The 20000-nt window shown below is 40.0% G+C and overlaps 2 protein-coding genes across 2 annotated transcripts in view; both read left to right on the plus strand.

The window, feature by feature from the left end:
* Nucleotides 1–15565, plus strand: part of LOC108410760 (tripartite motif-containing protein 16-like) — a 16211-nt gene extending 646 nt beyond the window's left edge. The window contains exons 2-6 of the mRNA XM_037539523.1: nucleotides 5114–5209; nucleotides 5433–5666; nucleotides 9285–9444; nucleotides 10454–10513; nucleotides 12804–15565. Coding sequence (XP_037395420.1) covers nucleotides 5114–5209; nucleotides 5433–5666; nucleotides 9285–9444; nucleotides 10454–10513; nucleotides 12804–13330 — 1077 coding nt within the window. The 3' untranslated portion in view covers nucleotides 13331–15565. The remainder of the gene's footprint in view (nucleotides 1–5113; nucleotides 5210–5432; nucleotides 5667–9284; nucleotides 9445–10453; nucleotides 10514–12803) is intronic.
* A 3661-nt stretch (nucleotides 15566–19226) lies between these two features.
* Nucleotides 19227–20000, plus strand: part of LOC108410766 (tripartite motif-containing protein 16-like) — an 8851-nt gene continuing 8077 nt past the window's right edge. Inside the window, exon 1 of the mRNA XM_037539119.1 lies at nucleotides 19227–19799. Within this exon, the coding sequence (XP_037395016.1) occupies nucleotides 19227–19799 (573 nt within the window). The remainder of the gene's footprint in view (nucleotides 19800–20000) is intronic.

Genomic DNA, 20000 nt, shown 5'->3' on the forward strand with positions numbered 1-20000 from the left:
TAAGAACTCAATATAAGCCTCTTCTACTAATGACTACTCATCAGGAAGTGAGGTGGGGTGTGTTATACAGTTTCATTGTTTTATGAATGTAGCACACTTTAATGCAGTGTCTTTCACAAAATGGAAGTGAATTCTTTCACACAAAGTGCAATTTTCCATATAAAGACAAATATTTTAGCTGTTTAAAGTCACCCTTTCTTTTTTGTCATTTTCTGATTCAAAACAAACAGAAAAAAAGCCAGAAGTGCTGAACTAGACCTATTGATACTGATCATACTTTAATTAAAGTATTATGCAAAAATTTGAACATCCCAGTTAAATTACAAACATAAACTATAATGTCAAAAGTATTCGCTCGTCTGGCATCACTCGCATATGAACTTGAGTGACGTCCCGTTCTTAATCCATAGGGTTTAATATGATGTCGGCCCACCCTTTGCAGCTATAACAGCTTCAGCTCTTCTGGGAAGGCTTTTCCATAAGGGTTAAGAGTGTTTATGGGAATTTTTGACCGTTCTTCCAGAAGCACATTTGTGAGGTCAGACACTGATGTTGGACGAGAAGGCCTGGCTCACAGTCTCCGCTCTAATTCATCCCAAAGGTGTTCTATGGGGTTGAGGTCAGGACTCTGTGCAGGCCAGTCCAGTTCTTCCACACCAAACTGGCTCATCCACGTCTTTATGGACCTGCTTTGTGCACTGGTGTGCAGTCATGTTGGAGCAGGAAGGGGCCGTCCCCAAACTGTTCCCACAAAGTTGGGAGCGTGAAATTGTCCAGAATCTCTTGGTGCTGAAGCTTTAAGAGTTCCTTTCACTGGAACTAAGGGGCCGAGCCCAACTCCTGAAAAACAACCCCACACCATGATCCCCCCTCCACCAAACTTTACACTTGGCACAATGCAGTCAGACATGTACTGTCTCCTGGCAACCGCCAAACCCAGACTCGTCCATCAGATTGATGGAAACCTATTAGCTAGCTGATCTTGAGGTCATAATGCAGTCAGACATGTACTGTCTCCTGGCAACCGCCAGACCCAGACTCGTCCATCGGATTGATGGAAACCTATTAGCTAGCTGATCTTGAGGTCACATGATGTTTGGAGGTCTGTAGCGATGGTGGTGGGTGAGTGAATACTTTTGGAAATATAGTGTGTTTTTGCTAATTTTAATTTTGAATTACTATTATAGTTTCAACAGCCATAGGCTCATCAAGCAGCTGATTGATCAACTGAAACTAAAGATATCTGACTTAGAAAGCAAGAGAAAACTATGAATATCTTCCTGCTTGTTTTTACTGTCTAAAATTCCAGTAAGAGATGGAAATTAAGGAGAACTTTTGAAGACAAGTAATCTGAAGTCAATGCTAAGAAAACCCCTCACATCACTGCCAATAATATTTGGCTGGCATAGGAACAGTGAATTGGCTCACTGTACAATGTTGTTAGACAAATATGATCTACATGGAAGAGCCTTCAGAAGGAAACTTTAACTGTGATCTAATCTCAAATATCAACATCTGAAGTATGAAAAACAACATATCGATAAAACATAAGCACTTTGAAAATTAAAAATCATAAGTATAGTCATAGATTGTAATTTAGCATAATTTCTAAGTTGACTAAGAGTCAAACAGTTATGGAACCCCAAATCCCATCAGCCCCTACAGCAGCAATGATTTCAGAAATTTCTTCAATAACAAAATTGAAAGAATCAGGCAAAAAAATTAAAACCACCAGTTAACCTCTACAAACCTGCTGTCTTAGAAAGCTAACCCAGATCTCAAGTACATTACTGCAGAGAGGCTGGAATTGTTTACCTTACTTCAACAGTCTAAACTAGTTGAAGTAAGTACTTGCATATTAGATCCAATTCCTACAGGTTTACTCAAAGAAATTTTCTGATCACTATCAGTTAATTAATGTAAAGGGTGAATCATCTGTCCTCGCAAAAGTAAAGTATGGTGTTCCACAAGGCTCTGTTTTAGGACCTATATTATTCACAATATACACTCACTGGCCACATTATTATGTAAACCTTGCTAGTAAAAGGTTGGACCTGCTTTTGCCTTCAGAACTGCCTTAATTCTTCATGTCACACTTTCAACAAGGTGTTGGAAACATTCCTCAGAGATTCTGGTTGGTTATTTGAGTTCCTGTTGCCTTTCTATCATCTGGAACCAGTCTGTCCATTCTCCTCTGACCTCTCACATCAACAAGGCATTTTCGTCCACACAACTGACCGCTCACTGGATATTTCCTCTTTTTCGGACCGTTCTCTGTAAACCCTAGAGATGGTTGTGGTGAAAATCCCAGCAGATCAGCAGTTTCTGAAATACTCACACCAGCCCGTCTGGCACCAACAACCACGCCACGTTCAAAGCCCCTTAAATCCCCTTTCTTCCCCGTTCTGATGCTCGGTCTGCACTTCAGCAAGTCGTCTTGACCACCTCTACAGGCCTAAATGCAGTGAGCTGCGGCCGTGTGATTGGCTGATTAGATATTTGTGTTAACAAGTCACTGAACAGGTGTACCTAATAAAGTGGCTGGTGAGTGTATATCCTACCACTGGGCACCATTATCAGTAAACACGGGATCAATTTCCACTGCTATGCCGATGACACACAACTGTGTACATCGACCAAACCAGATGATAAACCTTGACTTACTAAAATTGAGGACTGTATAAAAGACAAAAGATTGGATATCAAGTAACGTCCTCCTACTCAACTCAGATAAAACAGAGGTCCTCCTTCTTGGCCCAAACAAACTGTCTAATTTAACACTTAAACTTAATAGTTTCTCACTTGCATCAGGTTCATCTGTAGATGTAAATCTTGGTGTGATGGACGCTGATCTGTCCTTCAATGCACATGTAACTAATATCACTAGAACAGCCGTCCTGCATCTCCGCAATATCACTAAATTAAGAAATGATCTCTACAGGACGCAGAAAAGCTAGTTCATGCATTTATTACCTCAAGGCTGGACACTGTAATGCCCTGCTGTCTGGACGTCCCAGCAAAAGCCTCAACAAGCTTCAGTTAGTCCAGAACGCTGCAACCAGAGTCTCACAAGAGCCAGAAAGTTTGACCAGGTCAGCCCAGTTTTATCAGCCCTGCACTGGTTACCAGTTAAATTTCACATTGATTATAAAATCCTATTACTGACCTATAAAGCTCTAAACGGACTCGCCCCTCAGTACCTGAGTGACCTTCTCTCCCACTATGAACCATCACGCCTACTTAGATCACAAGGTTCTGCTCACTACTGGTACCTAGAACTAATAAAGCTCCATCAGGGGGGAGAGCCTCTCATACAAAGCCCCCCAGCTCTGGAATAATCTTCCTGTTAATGTTCAGGACTCAGACACAAGGTTTTGGTACTTTTCCTGTTAATTAAAGGGTGCAGATTTTGGGGGTTCATTGTACAATGCTGTGCAAACCTCACCTGTATGAACTGACCCTCCTGGTGATGCTGCTGCATTTTTTTCCCCTTTCTTTCTGTACTTTATATTAATGGTCAAATCCAATTTTCTGCTGTTATTCTTTGCTATCCGGTGTGGACCAGAAGAGGACGGGTTCCCCTTCTGAGTCTTGGTTCCTCTCAAGGTTTCTTCCTCCTACTCGTAGGGAGTTTTCCCCTGCCACTGTCATCATTAGTGACGGTCATGGGGTCTTGGACCCAGATTGTTTTCTCTAAAGCTGCTTTGTGACAACACCTGTTGTAAAAAGCACTATATAAATAAACTTTGACTTGATTTTTTTAAATATATATGCATATATGCAAAACAACATATCGTAAAACCATAAGCACTTTGAGAACAAGTGCTGTGGTCTGATGAAGTAAACACTGAAATCTGCCAAAAGTATGTTTGGAGAAAAAAAAAAAGGAGCAGAATTTGATTAAAAGAACACCTTGCCAGCTGTAAAGCATAGAGGTGGATCTGTTATGATTTGGGTTGTGTAGCAGCCAGTGGCTCAGGAAATGTTGTTGGGACAGAGGGATGAATGAAGATAAAATAAGTTTATTAATCCCCAAAGGGAAATTAGTGTTCCAGCAGCATATTTACAAGACAAATACAGAATACCCATAAGTAGGATAAATTTAGTAAAATAGAATAAAAAATGTATAGCATGAAATTCATATAACTATAATTATGCCATATGATATAAAATATACTTACTGTACTGTATTCATTATATACAAAATGTTGAAGTTAAAGTTACTGCTACAGTTGATGTTAGTGTTATTATAACAGAAATCCAAAGATGTAGTTCACAGTTGCAGAATTGCTGCACAGTAAAAAATAAAGACCACACTGTATTATTGCTGTAAACATATTGCAGTTTTATGCAAAACAGGCACAGGTGAATCACATTAGAATTCAGGCGACTGAGAACGAGGCAGATGTGTGTGAGTGGAGGAGAAGATGACATCTTTGGGATTAGACTCATGGGAAATGGAGTTCTGGAGCGTGCTAGGCAAGGGAGGAGAACCTAGAAGTGTGACAATAATACAAAAACATCAACATATTCTAGAGTCTAATCCTGAATACTAATTCCTAGAATGTCCCAGAGTCTATGAAGAAACTGCAGAAAAGGTTGTATATTACAGTAAGACAATTATCCAAATATACATCAATCTTGACCTACAACAAAGAAAGGTTTTGAGATGACCTTCACTGTCACCAGCCTGTAGATCTTAAACATTTGTAGGCTGAGATTTTAGCAAATAAGATATTACTAAGTACTGATCTAAAGGGTGTCCAAAGTTATGCACACACCACACTATATGTGCTTTTTTACCAAAATTTAGTAAATAAATCAGAATGAGTCATTAAAATTGGTTGAAACATGCTGTATTTAAGTTGGTTCCGTACAGAAGTGGTGTTAACATTTTTTCACATATCAACAAATGAAACTGAAGGGCTTGCATAACTGTGTAATCATCTGATTACTTTTAATAGTAGAGCTGTCTCCAGCTAAATATTCGCATTTGAATATTAATCTATAACGATCTTGTGTACAACATGAAAATGATTTACTACAGAAAACATTTGAACAGATAACTGAATAGTTATTCTTGGATTTTTTTTCTTTCTTTCTTTTTGTGTAGAAGCAGTTGGTTGACATTAAGAAGAAATACCAGCAGAAAATCCAGGAGAGAGAGAAGGAGCTTCAGGAGCTGAAGAAAACTGTGAAGTATCACAAAGTGAGTTTAAAGCCAAGCAAAAGAACAAGACATGATTTCCAGGAGAGCTTATTACGTTCATTAAAAATGAATAATACTGTAGAAAAGCATGTTTGTATATTATACTTAATTTTTTAAAAGAATTTTTATGAATGTAGTTGTTGAATAGTGTTCATATAGATGTTGGGGTTAGTGTTGCTGTATTAAAGAGTCTCTCTGTCTCTCTCTCTCTCTGCTGTATCAGAGCTCTGCTCAGGCAGCACTGGAGGACACTGAGAAGATCTTTACTGAGCTGATCTGCTGCATTGAGAGAAAACGCTCTGAGATATCAGAGCTGATCAGAGCTCAGGAGGAGGCTGCAGTCAGAGGAACTGAAGGAGTCCTGGAGAGACTGGAGCAGGAGATTGCTGAGCTGAGGAGGAGAAATACTGAGCTGGAGCAGCTTTTACTCACTGAGGACCATCTCCATTTCCTCCAGGTAACAGCAGCTTCAGGTTTACTGATATTCTATGATCTCTCTGCTCTGTGTTCATCTCTGTCTCTGTGTAGAGTTTTACTGATATTCTATGATCTCTCTGCTCTGTGTTCATCTCTGTCTCTGTGTAGAGTTTTACTGATATTCTATGATCTCTCTGCTCTGTGTTCATCTCTCTCTGTGTAGAGTTTTACTGATATTCTATGATCTCTCTGCTCTGTGTTCATCTCTCTCTGTGTAGAGTTTTACTGATATTTTATGATCTCTCTGCTCTGTGTTCATCTCTCTCTCTCTGTGTAGAGTTTTACTGATATTCTATGATCTCTCTGCTCTGTGTTCATCTCTGTCTCTGTGTAGAGATTTACTGATATTCTATGATCTCTCTGCTCTGTGTTCATCTCTGTCTCTGTGTAGAGTTTTACTGATATTCTATGATCTCTCTGCTCTGTGTTCATCTCTGTCTCTGTGTAGAGTTTTACTGATATTCTATGATCTCTCTGCTCTGTGTTCATCTCTCTCTGTGTAGAGTTTTACTGATATTCTATGATCTCTCTGCTCTGTGTTCATCTCTGTCTCGGTGTAGAGTTTTACTGATATTCTATGATCTCTCTGCTCTGTGTTCATCTCTCTCTCTCTGTGTAGAGTTTTACTGATATTCTATGATCTCTCTGCTCTGTGTTCATCTCTGTCTCTGTGTAGAGATTTACTGATATTCTATGATCTCTCTGCTCTGTGTTCATCTCTGTCTCTGTGTAGAGTTTTACTGATATTCTATGATCTCTCTGCTCTGTGTTCATCTCTGTCTCTGTGTAGAGTTTTACTGATATTCTATGATCTCTCTGCTCTGTGTTCATCTCTGTCTCGGTGTAGAGTTTTACTGATATTTTATGATCTCTCTGCTCTGTGTTCATCTCTGTCTCTGTGTAGAGTTTTACTGATATTCTATGATCTCTCTGCTCTGTGTTTATCTCTCTCTCTGTGTAGAGTTTTACTGATATTCTATGATCTCTCTGCTCTGTGTTCATCTCTCTCTCTGTGTAGAGTTTTACTCATATTCTATGATCTCTCTGCTCTGCGTTCATCTCTCTCTGTGTAGAGTTTTACTGATATTCTATGATCTCTCTGCTCTGTGTTTATCTCTCTCTCTGTGTAGAGTTTTACTGATATTCTATGATCTCTCTGCTCTGTGTTCATCTCTCTCTGTGTAGAGTTTTACTGATATTCTATGATCTCTCTGCTCTGTGTTCATCTCTGTCTCGGTGTAGAGTTTTACTGATATTCTATGATCTCTCTGCTCTGTGTTCATCTCTCTCTCTCTGTGTAGAGTTTTACTGATATTCTATGATCTCTCTGCTCTGTGTTCATCTCTGTCTCTGTGTAGAGTTTTACTGATATTCTATGATCTCTCTGCTCTGTGTTCATCTCTCTCTGTGTAGAGTTTTACTGATATTCTATGATCTCTCTGCTCTGTGTTCATCTCTCTCTCTGTGTAGAGTTTTACTGATATTCTATGATCTCTCTGCTCTGTGTTCATCTCTCTCTGTGTAGAGTTTTACTGATATTCTATGATCTCTCTGCTCTGTGTTCATCTCTCTCTGTGTAGAGTTTTACTGATATTCTATGATCTCTCTGCTCTGTGTTTATCTCTCTCTCTGTGTAGAGTTTTACTGATATTCTATGATCTCTCTGCTCTGTGTTCATCTCTGTCTCTGTGTAGAGTTTTACTGATATTCTATGATCTCTCTGCTCTGTGTTCATCTCTGTCTCTGTGTAGAGTTTTACTGATATTCTATGATCTCTCTGCTCTGTGTTCATCTCTGTCTCTGTGTAGAGTTTTACTGATATTCTATGATCTCTCTGCTCTGTGTTCATCTCTGTCTCTGTGTAGAGTTTTACTGATATTCTATGATCTCTCTGCTCTGTGTTCATCTCTGTCTCTGTGCAGAGTTTTACTGATATTCTATGATCTCTCTGCTCTGTGTTCATCTCTCTCCGTGTAGAGTTTTACTGATATTCTATGATCTCTCTGATCTGTGTAGAGTTTTACTGATATTCTATGATCTCTCTGCTCTGTGTTCATCTCTCTCTGTGTAGAGTTTTACTGATATTCTATGATCTCTCTGCTCTGTGTTCATCTCTGTCTCTGTGTAGAGTTTTACTGATATTCTATGATCTCTCTGCTCTGTGTTCATCTCTGTCTCGGTGTAGAGTTTTACTGATATTTTATGATCTCTCTGCTCTGTGTTCATCTCTGTCTCTGTGTAGAGTTTTACTGATATTCTATGATCTCTCTGCTCTGTGTTTATCTCTCTCTCTGTGTAGAGTTTTACTGATATTCTATGATCTCTCTGCTCTGTGTTCATCTCTCTCTCTGTGTAGAGTTTTACTCATATTCTATGATCTCTCTGCTCTGCGTTCATCTCTCTCTGTGTAGAGTTTTACTGATATTCTATGATCTCTCTGCTCTGTGTTTATCTCTGTCTCTGTGTAGAGTTTTACTGATATTCTATGATCTCTCTGCTCTGTGTTCATCTCTCTCTGTGTAGAGTTTTACTGATATTCTATGATCTCTCTGCTCTGTGTTCATCTCTGTCTCGGTGTAGAGTTTTACTGATATTCTATGATCTCTCTGCTCTGTGTTCATCTCTCTCTCTCTGTGTAGAGTTTTACTGATATTCTATGATCTCTCTGCTCTGTGTTCATCTCTCTCTCTGTGTAGAGTTTTACTGATATTCTATGATCTCTCTGCTCTGTGTTCATCTCTGTCTCTGTGTAGAGTTTTACTGATATTCTATGATCTCTCTGCTCTGTGTTCATCTCTGTCTCTGTGTAGAGTTTTACTGATATTCTATGATCTCTCTGCTCTGTGTTCATCTCTGTCTCTGTGTAGAGTTTTACTGATATTCTATGATCTCTCTGCTCTGTGTTCATCTCTGTCTCTGTGTAGAGTTTTACTGATATTCTATGATCTCTCTGCTCTGTGTTCATCTCTCTCTGTGTAGAGTTTTACTGATATTCTATGATCTCTCTGCTCTGTGTTCATCTCTCTCTCTGTGTAGAGTTTTACTGATATTCTATGATCTCTCTGCTCTGTGTTCATCTCTCTCTGTGTAGAGTTTTACTGATATTCTATGATCTCTCTGCTCTGTGTTCATCTCTGTCTCTGTGTAGAGTTTTACTGATATTCTATGATCTCTCTGCTCTGTGTTCATCTCTGTCTCTGTGTAGAGTTTTACTGATATTCTATGATCTCTCTGCTCTGTGTTCATCTCTCTCTGTGTAGAGTTTTACTGATATTCTATGATCTCTCTGCTCTGTGTTCATCTCTCTCTCTGTGTAGAGTTTTACTGATATTCTATGATCTCTCTGCTCTGTGTTCATCTCTGTCTCTGTGTAGAGTTTTACTGATATTCTATGATCTCTCTGCTCTGTGTTCATCTCTCTCTGTGTAGAGTTTTACTGATATTCTATGATCTCTCTGCTCTGTGTTCATCTCTCTCTGTGTAGAGTTTTACTGATATTCTATGATCTCTCTGCTCTGTGTTTATCTCTCTCTCTGTGTAGAGTTTTACTGATATTCTATGATCTCTCTGCTCTGTGTTTATCTCTCTCTCTGTGTAGAGTTTCCAGTCTGTCTCAACTCCTTCTGGGTCTGCATTCTTTTCCTCCATCACTGCCCATCCTCCCCACTCTTTTGAGAAGGTAGTGAAGTCTGTGTCTCGGCTGAGGGACAAAGTGGAAAAGCTCTGTGAAGAGGAGTTTAACATGATTTCAATCAGAGGTACATTACTTACACAACCAGAAATTAATGAATGATTACCAATTCTATCTATAATAGACAATAGAATCTAAACTAGAAGAAGAAAATTTAAGTCGGTGTGACAAAGCCATTTCTGTAAAATCCCACGTGTTTTCTCAGGTGTTGCCAGGCCATCGCTTTGTTAGCCCAGGTGATTGCTCAGGTGTTGCCAGGCCATCGCTTTGTTAGCCCAGGTGATTGCTCAGGTGTTGCCAGGCCATCGCTTTGTTAGCCCAGGTGATTGCTCAGGTGTTGCCAGGCCATCGCTTTGTTAGCCCAGGTGATTGCTCAGGTGTTGCCAGGCCATCGCTTTGTTAGCCCAGGTGAATGCTCAGGTGTTGCCAGGCCATCGCTTTGTTAGTCCAGGTGAATGCTCAGGTGTTGCCAGGCCATCGCTTTGTTAGTCCAGGTGAATGCTCAGGTGTTGCCAGGCCATCGCTTTGTTAGCCCAGGTGATTGCTCAGGTGTTGCCAGGCCATCGCTTTGTTAGCCCAGGTGAATGCTCAGGTGTTGCCAGGCCATCGCTTTGTTAGCCCAGGTGATTGCTCAGGTGTTGCCAGGCCATCGCTTTGTTAGCCCAGGTGACTGTTCACATGTTGCTAGGCCATCACTTTATCCCAGGTGATTGCTCAGGTGTTGCTAGGCCATCACTTTTTTTATCCCAGGTAATTGCTCAGGTGTTGCTAGGCCATCACTTTGTTATCCCAGGTGATTGTTCAGGTGTTGCTATGTTATCTCAGGTGGTTGTTAAGGTGTTGCTAGGCTATTGCTATGTTAGTTCAGGTGGTGGCTTATACATGTAGAGTAGGAGAAATTTGTTGTCCCTCTTTCGAGTGCTCTTTGGCTCTTGGTCTAGTCTTCTGAATAACTTGCTGATGTACGATAAAGGGGTAGACTGTGAGGTTTAGCATATGAAGAATTTCTCTGCATAGTTTCCAGAAAATGCAGTGGTCTTCCACTGATTACCGTAACTCTTAAACTGTTTTAACAGTGAAAGAAAGACCGATTTTTCTCCTTCCCGAACCCAAGTCCAGAGAGGATTTTCTACTCTGTAAGTCTGATTCACACTCACCACACAGTTAATCAGTCACAGTAGTCATACTCCAGTCTACACCTTCCTAATTAAATAATTAGCGTGTTCAGCTGGTTTTCTGTATATAAATAGCTTGCACACTTACTCCATAAGTTTCTATATACATCATACACAAGTATTAAAAAAATAAATGTTTAATATTATATTGTGTTTTAAGTGATTTTATAAAACAAATATAATTTCTAATCTGTTTCTGGATGTTGTAATCCTACTTTATACTCCATTTGAGCTCTTTACCTGTTGAAGTTTTCACAACTAATCCTCAGACACACACACACACACACACACACATTATCTAAGCCATTTATCCTCCTGGGTCGCAGGTGTGCTGGAGTCTATCCCAGCAGTCATTGAACAGAAGGCAGAAGAAATCCTGGACAGGTTGCCAGTCCATAACAGACATATTATCTTCAGTGATGTTTCTTAAATAATTTTATTTTAAAATAAAATAAAATCTTTTTATTTAATCTGATTGCTTTATTGTTAAGTTTTATTTGTGTAAATTATAATTCTCAGTTATCTATTTTTAACTCTTCTCAGTGGTTCCTTCTGTTGTTCTTAGGTAGATTCTCCGTTTGAGTCTTTTTTCTCTCAGTGGTTCGTTCTAGAAGTCTGCACTCCCATGGATTCCTGTGGGACCCGGCACAATCAATCAATCAATCAATCAATCAATCAATCAATCAATCAATCAATCAATCAACCTTTATTTTGACTCGGAAGTACATTGAGGGCAACCCTTATTTTCAGCATTTACAAAAACAAGGATTGACATGACAAAGAAAATAATATTTATATTTAATCATTTTAAATTAAAAGTAAATTTAAAAATAACAGTGAAAAAAAAAGATAAAAATAGATAAAACTAATAATAAAAATAAAACTTGAGGTTTAATTGATAAGAGAGTAAGATGAAAAGAAGATAAGAGATTAATAAAATAATAAAAAATATATAATAATAATAATAATAAGAAGAAGAAGAACAAGAAGAACAAGAAGAAGAAAAAAAGTAATAAAGAACTAAGAGAAGAGCTAACACAAGAAATAGAAATTATGAATAAATAAAATGAAGTAGAACAGGTGCAGGCCGTCTGTAGGTGGTTTGATATTAAAAGTTTAAAATGACTGAGTGACGCCAGTGAGCCGAGTTTTAGTGTGTCCTGTAGTGAATTCCAGCTGGTGCTGTGACTAAAAGCAGATTTTCCCAGTTCAGTAAAAACTCTTGGTACCTGGCAGCTGATCCAGTTACTAGAGCGAGTCTGATAATTACTGTTATTTGATGAATACAAATCTGCTTTTAGTTACAGTGCACCAGCGAGCTGGAATTCCCAATATCTTGCAGTGCAGACGAATTTTCAGTGTTGCACATGGGAGTGGGTGAGACACCAGCCCACTACGGGGGCTTTTGGGACGAAGGATGCATGGAAGTGAAATCCTGCAAATTAATGAACAGCCTAAATAAAGAACGATCACTGATTCATATATAAACAATATAAAATTACAACATTTCTAACAGCACTCTACAGCATCATGCAGCAAAATACACTGAAATAAACCAAAATCAATAAGAGAAAACCATATAAAGACTTAAAAATGCTATTTTTTAACTTAATTAAATTAATCATGAATTACTGAACATTTAGTGCTGCAGACAGATTTCTTAGGTGGTCTACCAGACTTCAAACTTTTGGCAGTAGCTATGAAACCTGAGAGAAAGGATGAGTGGGCTGATGAAGAAACTAAAATGTATCTTGATGCTGTGAAAGAAAAGCCCTAACTGTGACATCAGAGGGCAAACGGACAGAAAGAGCTGCAGCTGATTAATGATCAGTTCCTGAGCTGCTCTGTTAGTCAGTGTGTTCTGTCTCTGAGCTCTTACAGTGCAAAATACACGCATACAATCAAACACGGCAGCAACCAGAAGCTGCTCAGCATTAAAGATTCTCTGTAAACTCAATTCAGATTTCTCAGAAGAGTTTTATGAGTGTGATGTAGAGAATTTTACTCTCTCGTTCAGAGCTGATAGAAACTCAGCCTTCACATCATTTCAGTTATTCACTTAAAATGAATTTAACAGCTGGGTGGAGTTCTGGATACTGTCTCGCTCAGTGATGCGTGTTGGGGGGATGCAGCCATGTTTCTGGGTTTTGTCGATTTGGGACAGTGACTGCTGTAGAAGTGCTTAAGAAACACATTTTAGTGTTGAGAAATGTATTTTATTGAATTGAATGTTGTGTTTGATCTTCCTCAGATTCCTGTGAGCTCACGCTGGATCCAAACACAGTGAATAAATACCTCCGTCTGTCTGAGGGGAACAGGGTGGTGAGCTACAGTGAAACAGAGCAACTGTATCCTGACCATCCAGAGAGATTTGATGTCTACCAGGTTCTGTGTAGAGAGAGAGTGAGTGGATGCTGTTACTGGGAGGTTGAGTGGAGTGGGGGCATTTATATTACAGTGTCATATAAAAACATCAGCAGAAAGGGAGATGGTAGTGGGTGTTTGTTCGGATATAATGACCAGTCCTGGAGTTTATACTGTTCTCCCTCCAGCTACTCATTCACACACAATTTTAAAGCCACTTTAATCCCTGTAGTGCCCAGATCCTGTAGAATAGGAGTGTATGTGGACTACAGTGCAGGAACTCTGTCCTTCTACAGCGTCTCTGATACAATGACCCTCCTCCATAGAGTCCACACCACATTCACTCGCAGCATCTACCCTGGGTTTTATGTGTGTTTGGGATCAACACTGAAACTGTGCAGCTCAGATCAGTAGAGGAGTAGTGACATTCGTCGGGTGCAATTTTAGAGTGAATCATATAGTAAGTACTTTAAAAGCCTGTGATATTAATGGAGAAGCTGTTTTAGCCTGTTAGCTGATGGTGTCTGAACAGTCTCGTTCTAGTTAAGAAAATAATGAACTTCTCAGCCCCTCACTTTAAACAGCACTGGGTTCATGCTTCATCAATACACTTGGTGGTCCATGCAAGCAGGATTTCAGTCAAAGATTATTCAAAGATTATTTATTATTAACAGCAGAGGGATTTCTAGTGAATTTTAGTAATACATGATCATAATTATGGAGAGATGTTCAATTATAAATACTTGACATCAAAAGTCCTGTGATCAACTGCGATGAACATGAAATGATTGAACATCTCCTTATTCACTGTGCAAGAACAACCAAGATCTGGAAGAGACTGATGGACATTGGTTTGAATTTTGATGTCACTGTTCAAAGTATAATGTTGGAAATTTTTAACAAGCTTTTTGGACCCATCTGACATGTTTTCTGGAAAATGATCGTTCAAAGATGAAATTTTTCAGAACATTCCCTTTAACTGCCAAAAGTGATGCAAAACACATTCCACTTTTAGAAATGATATTTTTATTGAGCAGAATGACTGATGTGACCGTCCATCTGGAAAAAAGACTGTATGTATAACTTTCTTGCTGCTCCACTTCGCAGCACAAAAGCCGTATGTATGAAAGACCAGCATGTTTGAGCTGTAGTGCTCACCCTGCTGCATCATTACACCACGCAAAGGGTAGCATGGGTGAATCTGATCTTACAAAGGTGGTGCAGTCTTGAGTCTGACGGCCACAGCTGCCCAGCAAAGCACCAAAAAATAATTGCTGTGTGGTTCTTTTTTTGTGTGTTTGCTGCGAATAAATATCATTTGGCAAAGTAACTTCACAGTGAGCCTGATGACCATGACTGCTGTGTTATTTCAGCAGAGGATAATGTGTTTGTGAATAGACTCTGTCCGATATTGGATGTCAGTTTGCCTTGAAGGGATAAAACTTTGGTTGCAGGCACGAACGGGACAAAAAATTCAGATTTTCTGTGGGAGTGGGACAAAATCCTAAAAGTGGCAGTGAATTTAAGGTAGCGCGAAGAGTTTAAGGTTGCAGTGAATTTTAGGTGGTAGCGGGTTTAGCTTAGCAGAAAGTTTTAGGTGGTAGTGAATGTAAGGTGGTAGGGAATTTAAGGTGGTAGGGAATTTAAGGTCACCGTGAATTAATTCAATTATGTAATAGTGGAAGTTCTTTGGAAAATGTTAAAAGGTTTCTGTGCTCTGTTTCTGAAAATGTACACGTATCCTTTATAAAGCTGTGAGGTGGTCATAGTTGAGTGTATATTGAATATTTTACAATGGCTTTAAAATGGCTCAGCCATTCAGACTTCAGGATCAGAACTACAGTTCTATATTTTAGAGGTTGCAATGTCTAAATGACTCTCTACTGATGGAAATAAATGATAATAGATGGTACATTTTTACATTTTTATCTTTTTCCAACTCCAACATTTTTTATCCATTAGAATTATTGTTACTGTGCCTTGTACTTACTGTGATGTATGCAAATGAATTCTGTTCTGACTAGCAGTCCTTTATTATACCTCATTCCTAAAGCGGTATGAGTGCAATTTATTGGGCAGGTAGGCAGGTTGCATTTGCAGAACAGCTTTATTGCAGGAAGTCCAACTTGACCTTGGGTCAAGGTCATTACAGGCAGGCAACATCAGAGGCAGATCCATATCCAAAAACCGACAGACAAAGCAAGGGTCAAAACTTGGGAACCAGAAAACAGGCTCAGAACTCAGAACACAGACACATTTCAAAATATCAGCCAAAAAAAAGGAGTTTATGTAGAATGAATTAGTCTAGAGAGTGTAACGGAGAAGTGAACGGAACTAGAGTGACGCTGAAAAGGAAAAACAAACATATGGCTCAGCCATGTTCACTACTGCACAGGCCCAGGAGGGAAGACTTTGTGACAGTAATGATTCACTCTCTACACACAGACATGAACACAGTTACTGCAGCCATTTGGGATCAAACACTGTAATCAGTCACATTCCTGGAGAAACTTGAGAAATGAAGAATCAGGAGAAATTAGCTGTATTTGTGAGCTGAGTTTATGGGTTTTAATCTTGTTTACAAAAGTATGATAATGTATGTAAAGGTCTAATGTACCACATATCAAAAATAAATATTGCAAGAATCGTGTTTGTGTCATATTTAAATCTCTTATAGTCCAAAATACGTACACATTCATTATTAATACAGAAATCTACAAGCAGTAACTGAAGCTGGATTAGGTTCAGATAGAGTGGAGTATGTGTAGTTTTTTACAGGCCTTCTAAATAATAACTCTGGATTAGTATTTTCCATAACTGTCCAAACCTGAAGCTTCTTCAGTAAGAGTAATCCTCTTCAAATGAAATTCACATTAATATTGTAGTGTGCTTGAGCAATATTCTCAGGTTTATGTTGGTTATTGTTCTCCAGCAGCGTTTGTTTATGGGTTCATTCTGCTAGTAACTTTTATTCTGAAGGCTGGGCTACTCAGCCTCTGGGGGAAAATGCATTACAACAGGAAGAACTGAGTCACTTGGGGCTCAGAAGTCAGTAAGCTAATACTAGAGCTGAGTCAACACTAGAGCTAACTTTTAGCCAAACTCCCTTTGTGGACGGAGTAGTTGTGGCCAACTACAGCTGTCATAATAAAGCACAATGAAGCCTCTTTAATAGCAGGGGATTGTTACAATATAATCACAATATAATCAAAAATCTTGTTTCTGTTAGATTGTACATAAAATAAAATAAAGCTTAACAGTTGTTTTATTCTCACATTCAGAACAGGATGACTGTAGTTACAGCATTTTGCTGGTGGTCTAATTAGAAGGAGAATGAAAATGAAAGGAGATTTCTGTTCTGTTGGGTGGCATTTGTTTAGTTGAGTCCACTTTGTTACGCTAGTGATATTCTATCTGCCATTAACTAGAAGTTAGTTTCTGTTGTTTGCTTAATTCAGTTCTTAACACTGAGGTGAATGTCCAGGCTCTGATGTTTAAATCCAGGTTATCTTTTTTATTTTGGTGAAATAAAACCCATATCTTATGGTAGTACAATACTTAATATAATACTACAGTGCTTAAAATGTGTAACACAGATACTCAACAACACATTTCTACAAACACCATTTCATTTTATAGTAAATGAGTTTGGGCTGGTTTATGTTTATGAACAGACGCCTACAGATCAACATAGTAAAGGAGCTCATCTGTGATCCTGAGTTTAAAACCAGTTTTTATTCAACTTAAACTTGGAACTAAGTTGTAAATAAATCTGAAACTGAAACTTTGCTTGTGTGTAAAAAGTGATTTCAGAGCCACTCGGTTCTCCCTGATGGAAACTGTTTACCTTCAGTGTTTTGTGCTTCTGATCATTTTAATAGACGTCAGCGTCACTAATTAATGACGTTCTATTAAAAGACTGGTTTACCAAGAGAGACGCTGGAGGACTTTCACCTGAAATGAGTTCATGAAGCCAGTCTGGTTATAAAAAGGATAACAGGACATCAGAGCCAGAATTCCTCTTTTAGTACTTTTACTTTATACTTAAGTACATTTGAAGGGAAATACTTTAGTACTTTTACTCAAGTGGAGGTCTAAAGGGAGGAACTTCTACTTTTACTGGAGGAATATTTTACCTTGGGGGTCTCTGCTTTAATTTGTGTACTTTGTCCACCACTGAGCTTTGCTGCAGGTTTGAAAAGCCCAGCTCACGCCCTCCTGTCATTCAGCTATCTATTCAGCCTGCCTTGAACATCTGTGAGATCTTCAGGAGACAAAAAGTGAGGAAAGCACCAGGACCAGATGGTGTTTTACCCTCCTGTCTGAATCTAAATCGCTGGAGCTGTGTGTCGTACCTTCCTGCTTCAAACCTTCCACCATAGTACCAGTTCCCAAAAAAGCAACCATCACAGGATTGAATGACTATAGTCCTGTTGCATTGACCTCTGTAGTCATGAAATCCTTTGAGAGACTGGTGCTCTCCCGTCTGAAGGACATCACAGATCCTCTGCTAGACCCCCTGCAGTTTGCATACTGGGCAAACAGGTTGGTGGACGACGCAGTGAACATGGCTCTCCAGCTTATTCTTCAACAGCTTGAACACTCAGGAACATATGCAAGAATTTTATTCTTGGTCTTCGGCTCAGCCTTTAATACAATCACCCCAGGACAGCTACACAACAAACGGCTCCAACTCAGCATGCCAAGCCCCACCTGCCAGTGGATCACCAGCTTCCTCGCTGACAGAGAGCAGCAGGTGAGGTTGGGAAAGTTCACCTCAAACACCCAGATCATCAGTACAGGTGCTCCACAGGGCTGTGTCCTCTCACCATTGCTCTTCTCTCTGTACACGAACAACTGGACCTCCACAGACCCCTCAGTCAAAATCTTGAAGTAGGCAGATGACACTACAGTCATCGGTCTCATCCGAGATGGTGACGAGTCCGCTTACAGATGGGTGGTTGATCAGGTGGTCCCTTGGAGCAGCCACAATAATCTGGTGCTGAACACATCAAAAACAGTGGAGATGACAGTGGACTTCAGGAAGAGCCCTCCAGCCCTGCCAGCACTCACCACCCAGGACAGAACTGTGGTGGCAATGGAGTCCTGCAAGTTCCTGGGCACAACAATCACCAGGGACCTGAAGTGGGACAGCAACATCAGCTCCATCCTCAAGACAGCCCAGCAGAGGATGTAGTTCCTCCATCACCTGAGGAAGTTCAACCTGCCCCAGTTCAAGTTCAACCTGTTACCGGTGCAGTTCAAAAGCCAGTATTCATGATGGTTTATGGGGGCATTAGTGCACATGCCATTGGTGGTGTGCTCATCTGTGAAGGCGCCATTAATTTTGAATGATATATACTATATTTGGAGCAACATCTGCTGCCATCCAGACGATGTCCTTTTCAGGGAATGTCTTGATTTTTTTCAGCAAGATGATGTAAAACCACATTCTGTATGTATTACAGCAGCAGTGCTCCATATTAAAAGAGTCCAGGTGCTAAACTGACCTGCCTGCTATCCAGACCGGTCACCACTGAAAATATTTGGTACATTATGAAATGAAAAATACGATGACCCTGAACTGTTGAGCAGCTGAAATCCTATGTTAAGCAATGTTAAGCCTGGGTGTGAGTTACTGTTTGTGTCTGTGCCCGATGACCGCTGGGATAGGCTCCAGCACCCCTCTCCCCGCGACCCTGAGGGAGAAGTGGCTTAGAAAATGGATGGATGGATGGATATAAGGTTTACATGATTCGCACATCAATTAATTTTATTTTCATCATTTTGCACAGTGTCCCCACATTTTTGGAAATGGGGTTAATAGGGTTCTCCTGTCCTATGCATGTATTCAGAGTGTGTTCTTTCAGCAAACTCTTAAACAGTGTCTTAATCAGTAACAGTGAGGTATGAACAGTTTAATTGGTCTTTCCAGTTTTAGTATGGGGATGTTGTGCCAGAACACTGGCAGCCCAGTGCTCCGAGGTCATACCACCACTACCACTTTATATTTTAACAGGGATTTCTTTAGATTCTGAACCAATCAACCAGCCCCCTTTCTAGCAGATGACCTGACACCTTTAAGTCCATTTTGTAAGGTATCAACAGTTTTGGCAACAAGTACCTGAACGTCTCCATCCCTTTACACTCTCTAACCCTAACCCTCCCACTTGCAGTTCAGCAGAAGTGAAAGTGAAACTGAAACTGATCTTTATTCTCTCATAGAAAGAACCAGGAAGCAGGACATTCACTCTGATTGAGCTGATGTTTGGGAATTTGTTGGCTTTTGTTGTTGTAGATTTTCTGTAAAATGGCAGAGGCCAGTGTTTCAGTGGATCAGTTCAGCTGTCCAGTTTGTCTGGAGCTCCTGAAGGATCCAGTGACCGTTGCGTGTGGACACAGTTTCTGTAAGGTGTGCATTAATGACTGCTGGGATCAGGAGGATCTGAAGGGGGTTTATAGCTGCCCTCAGTGCAGACGCTCCTTCGCTCAGAGGCCTGTTGTGGGTAAAAACACCATGCTGGCTGAAGTGGTGGAGAAACTGAAGATGATGGAGCTCCACCCTGCTTCTCCTGCTGGACCTGGAGATGTGGAGTGTGACGTCTGCACTGGGAGAAAACTCAAAGCCCTCAAATCCTGCCTGGTGTGTCTGGCCTCTTACTGTGAAACTCACCTCCAGCCTCATTATCAGTCTCCTGCCCTTAGGAAGCACAAGCTGGTCAAAACCTCCAGACGCCTCCAGGAGCAGATCTGCTCTGAGCATGAGAGACTGCTGGAGGTTTACTGTCGCACTGACCAGCAGTGTATCTGCATGCTGTGCACCATGGATGACCACAGAGGGCATGATACAGTATCAGCTGCAGCAGAACGAGCTGAGAAACAGGTAAGAACTCAAGCCTCTTCTGAGTACTTATAAAGAAGTGAGGCATATTACATGTTATTATATGTAGCACAGATAAATACAGATGCTTATCAAATTAAAGTGAAATCCCTAGTGTTCTGTTTTTTAAACAAAGTACCATTTTCAATATAAGGAAACATATAGTCACCCTTAGAAGTTACAATTATTTCTGATGATAAAATT

Source organism: Pygocentrus nattereri, chromosome 6 (genome assembly GCF_015220715.1).
Source record: "Pygocentrus nattereri isolate fPygNat1 chromosome 6, fPygNat1.pri, whole genome shotgun sequence".
In the NCBI taxonomy this organism is placed as follows: Eukaryota; Metazoa; Chordata; class Actinopteri; order Characiformes; family Serrasalmidae; genus Pygocentrus; species Pygocentrus nattereri.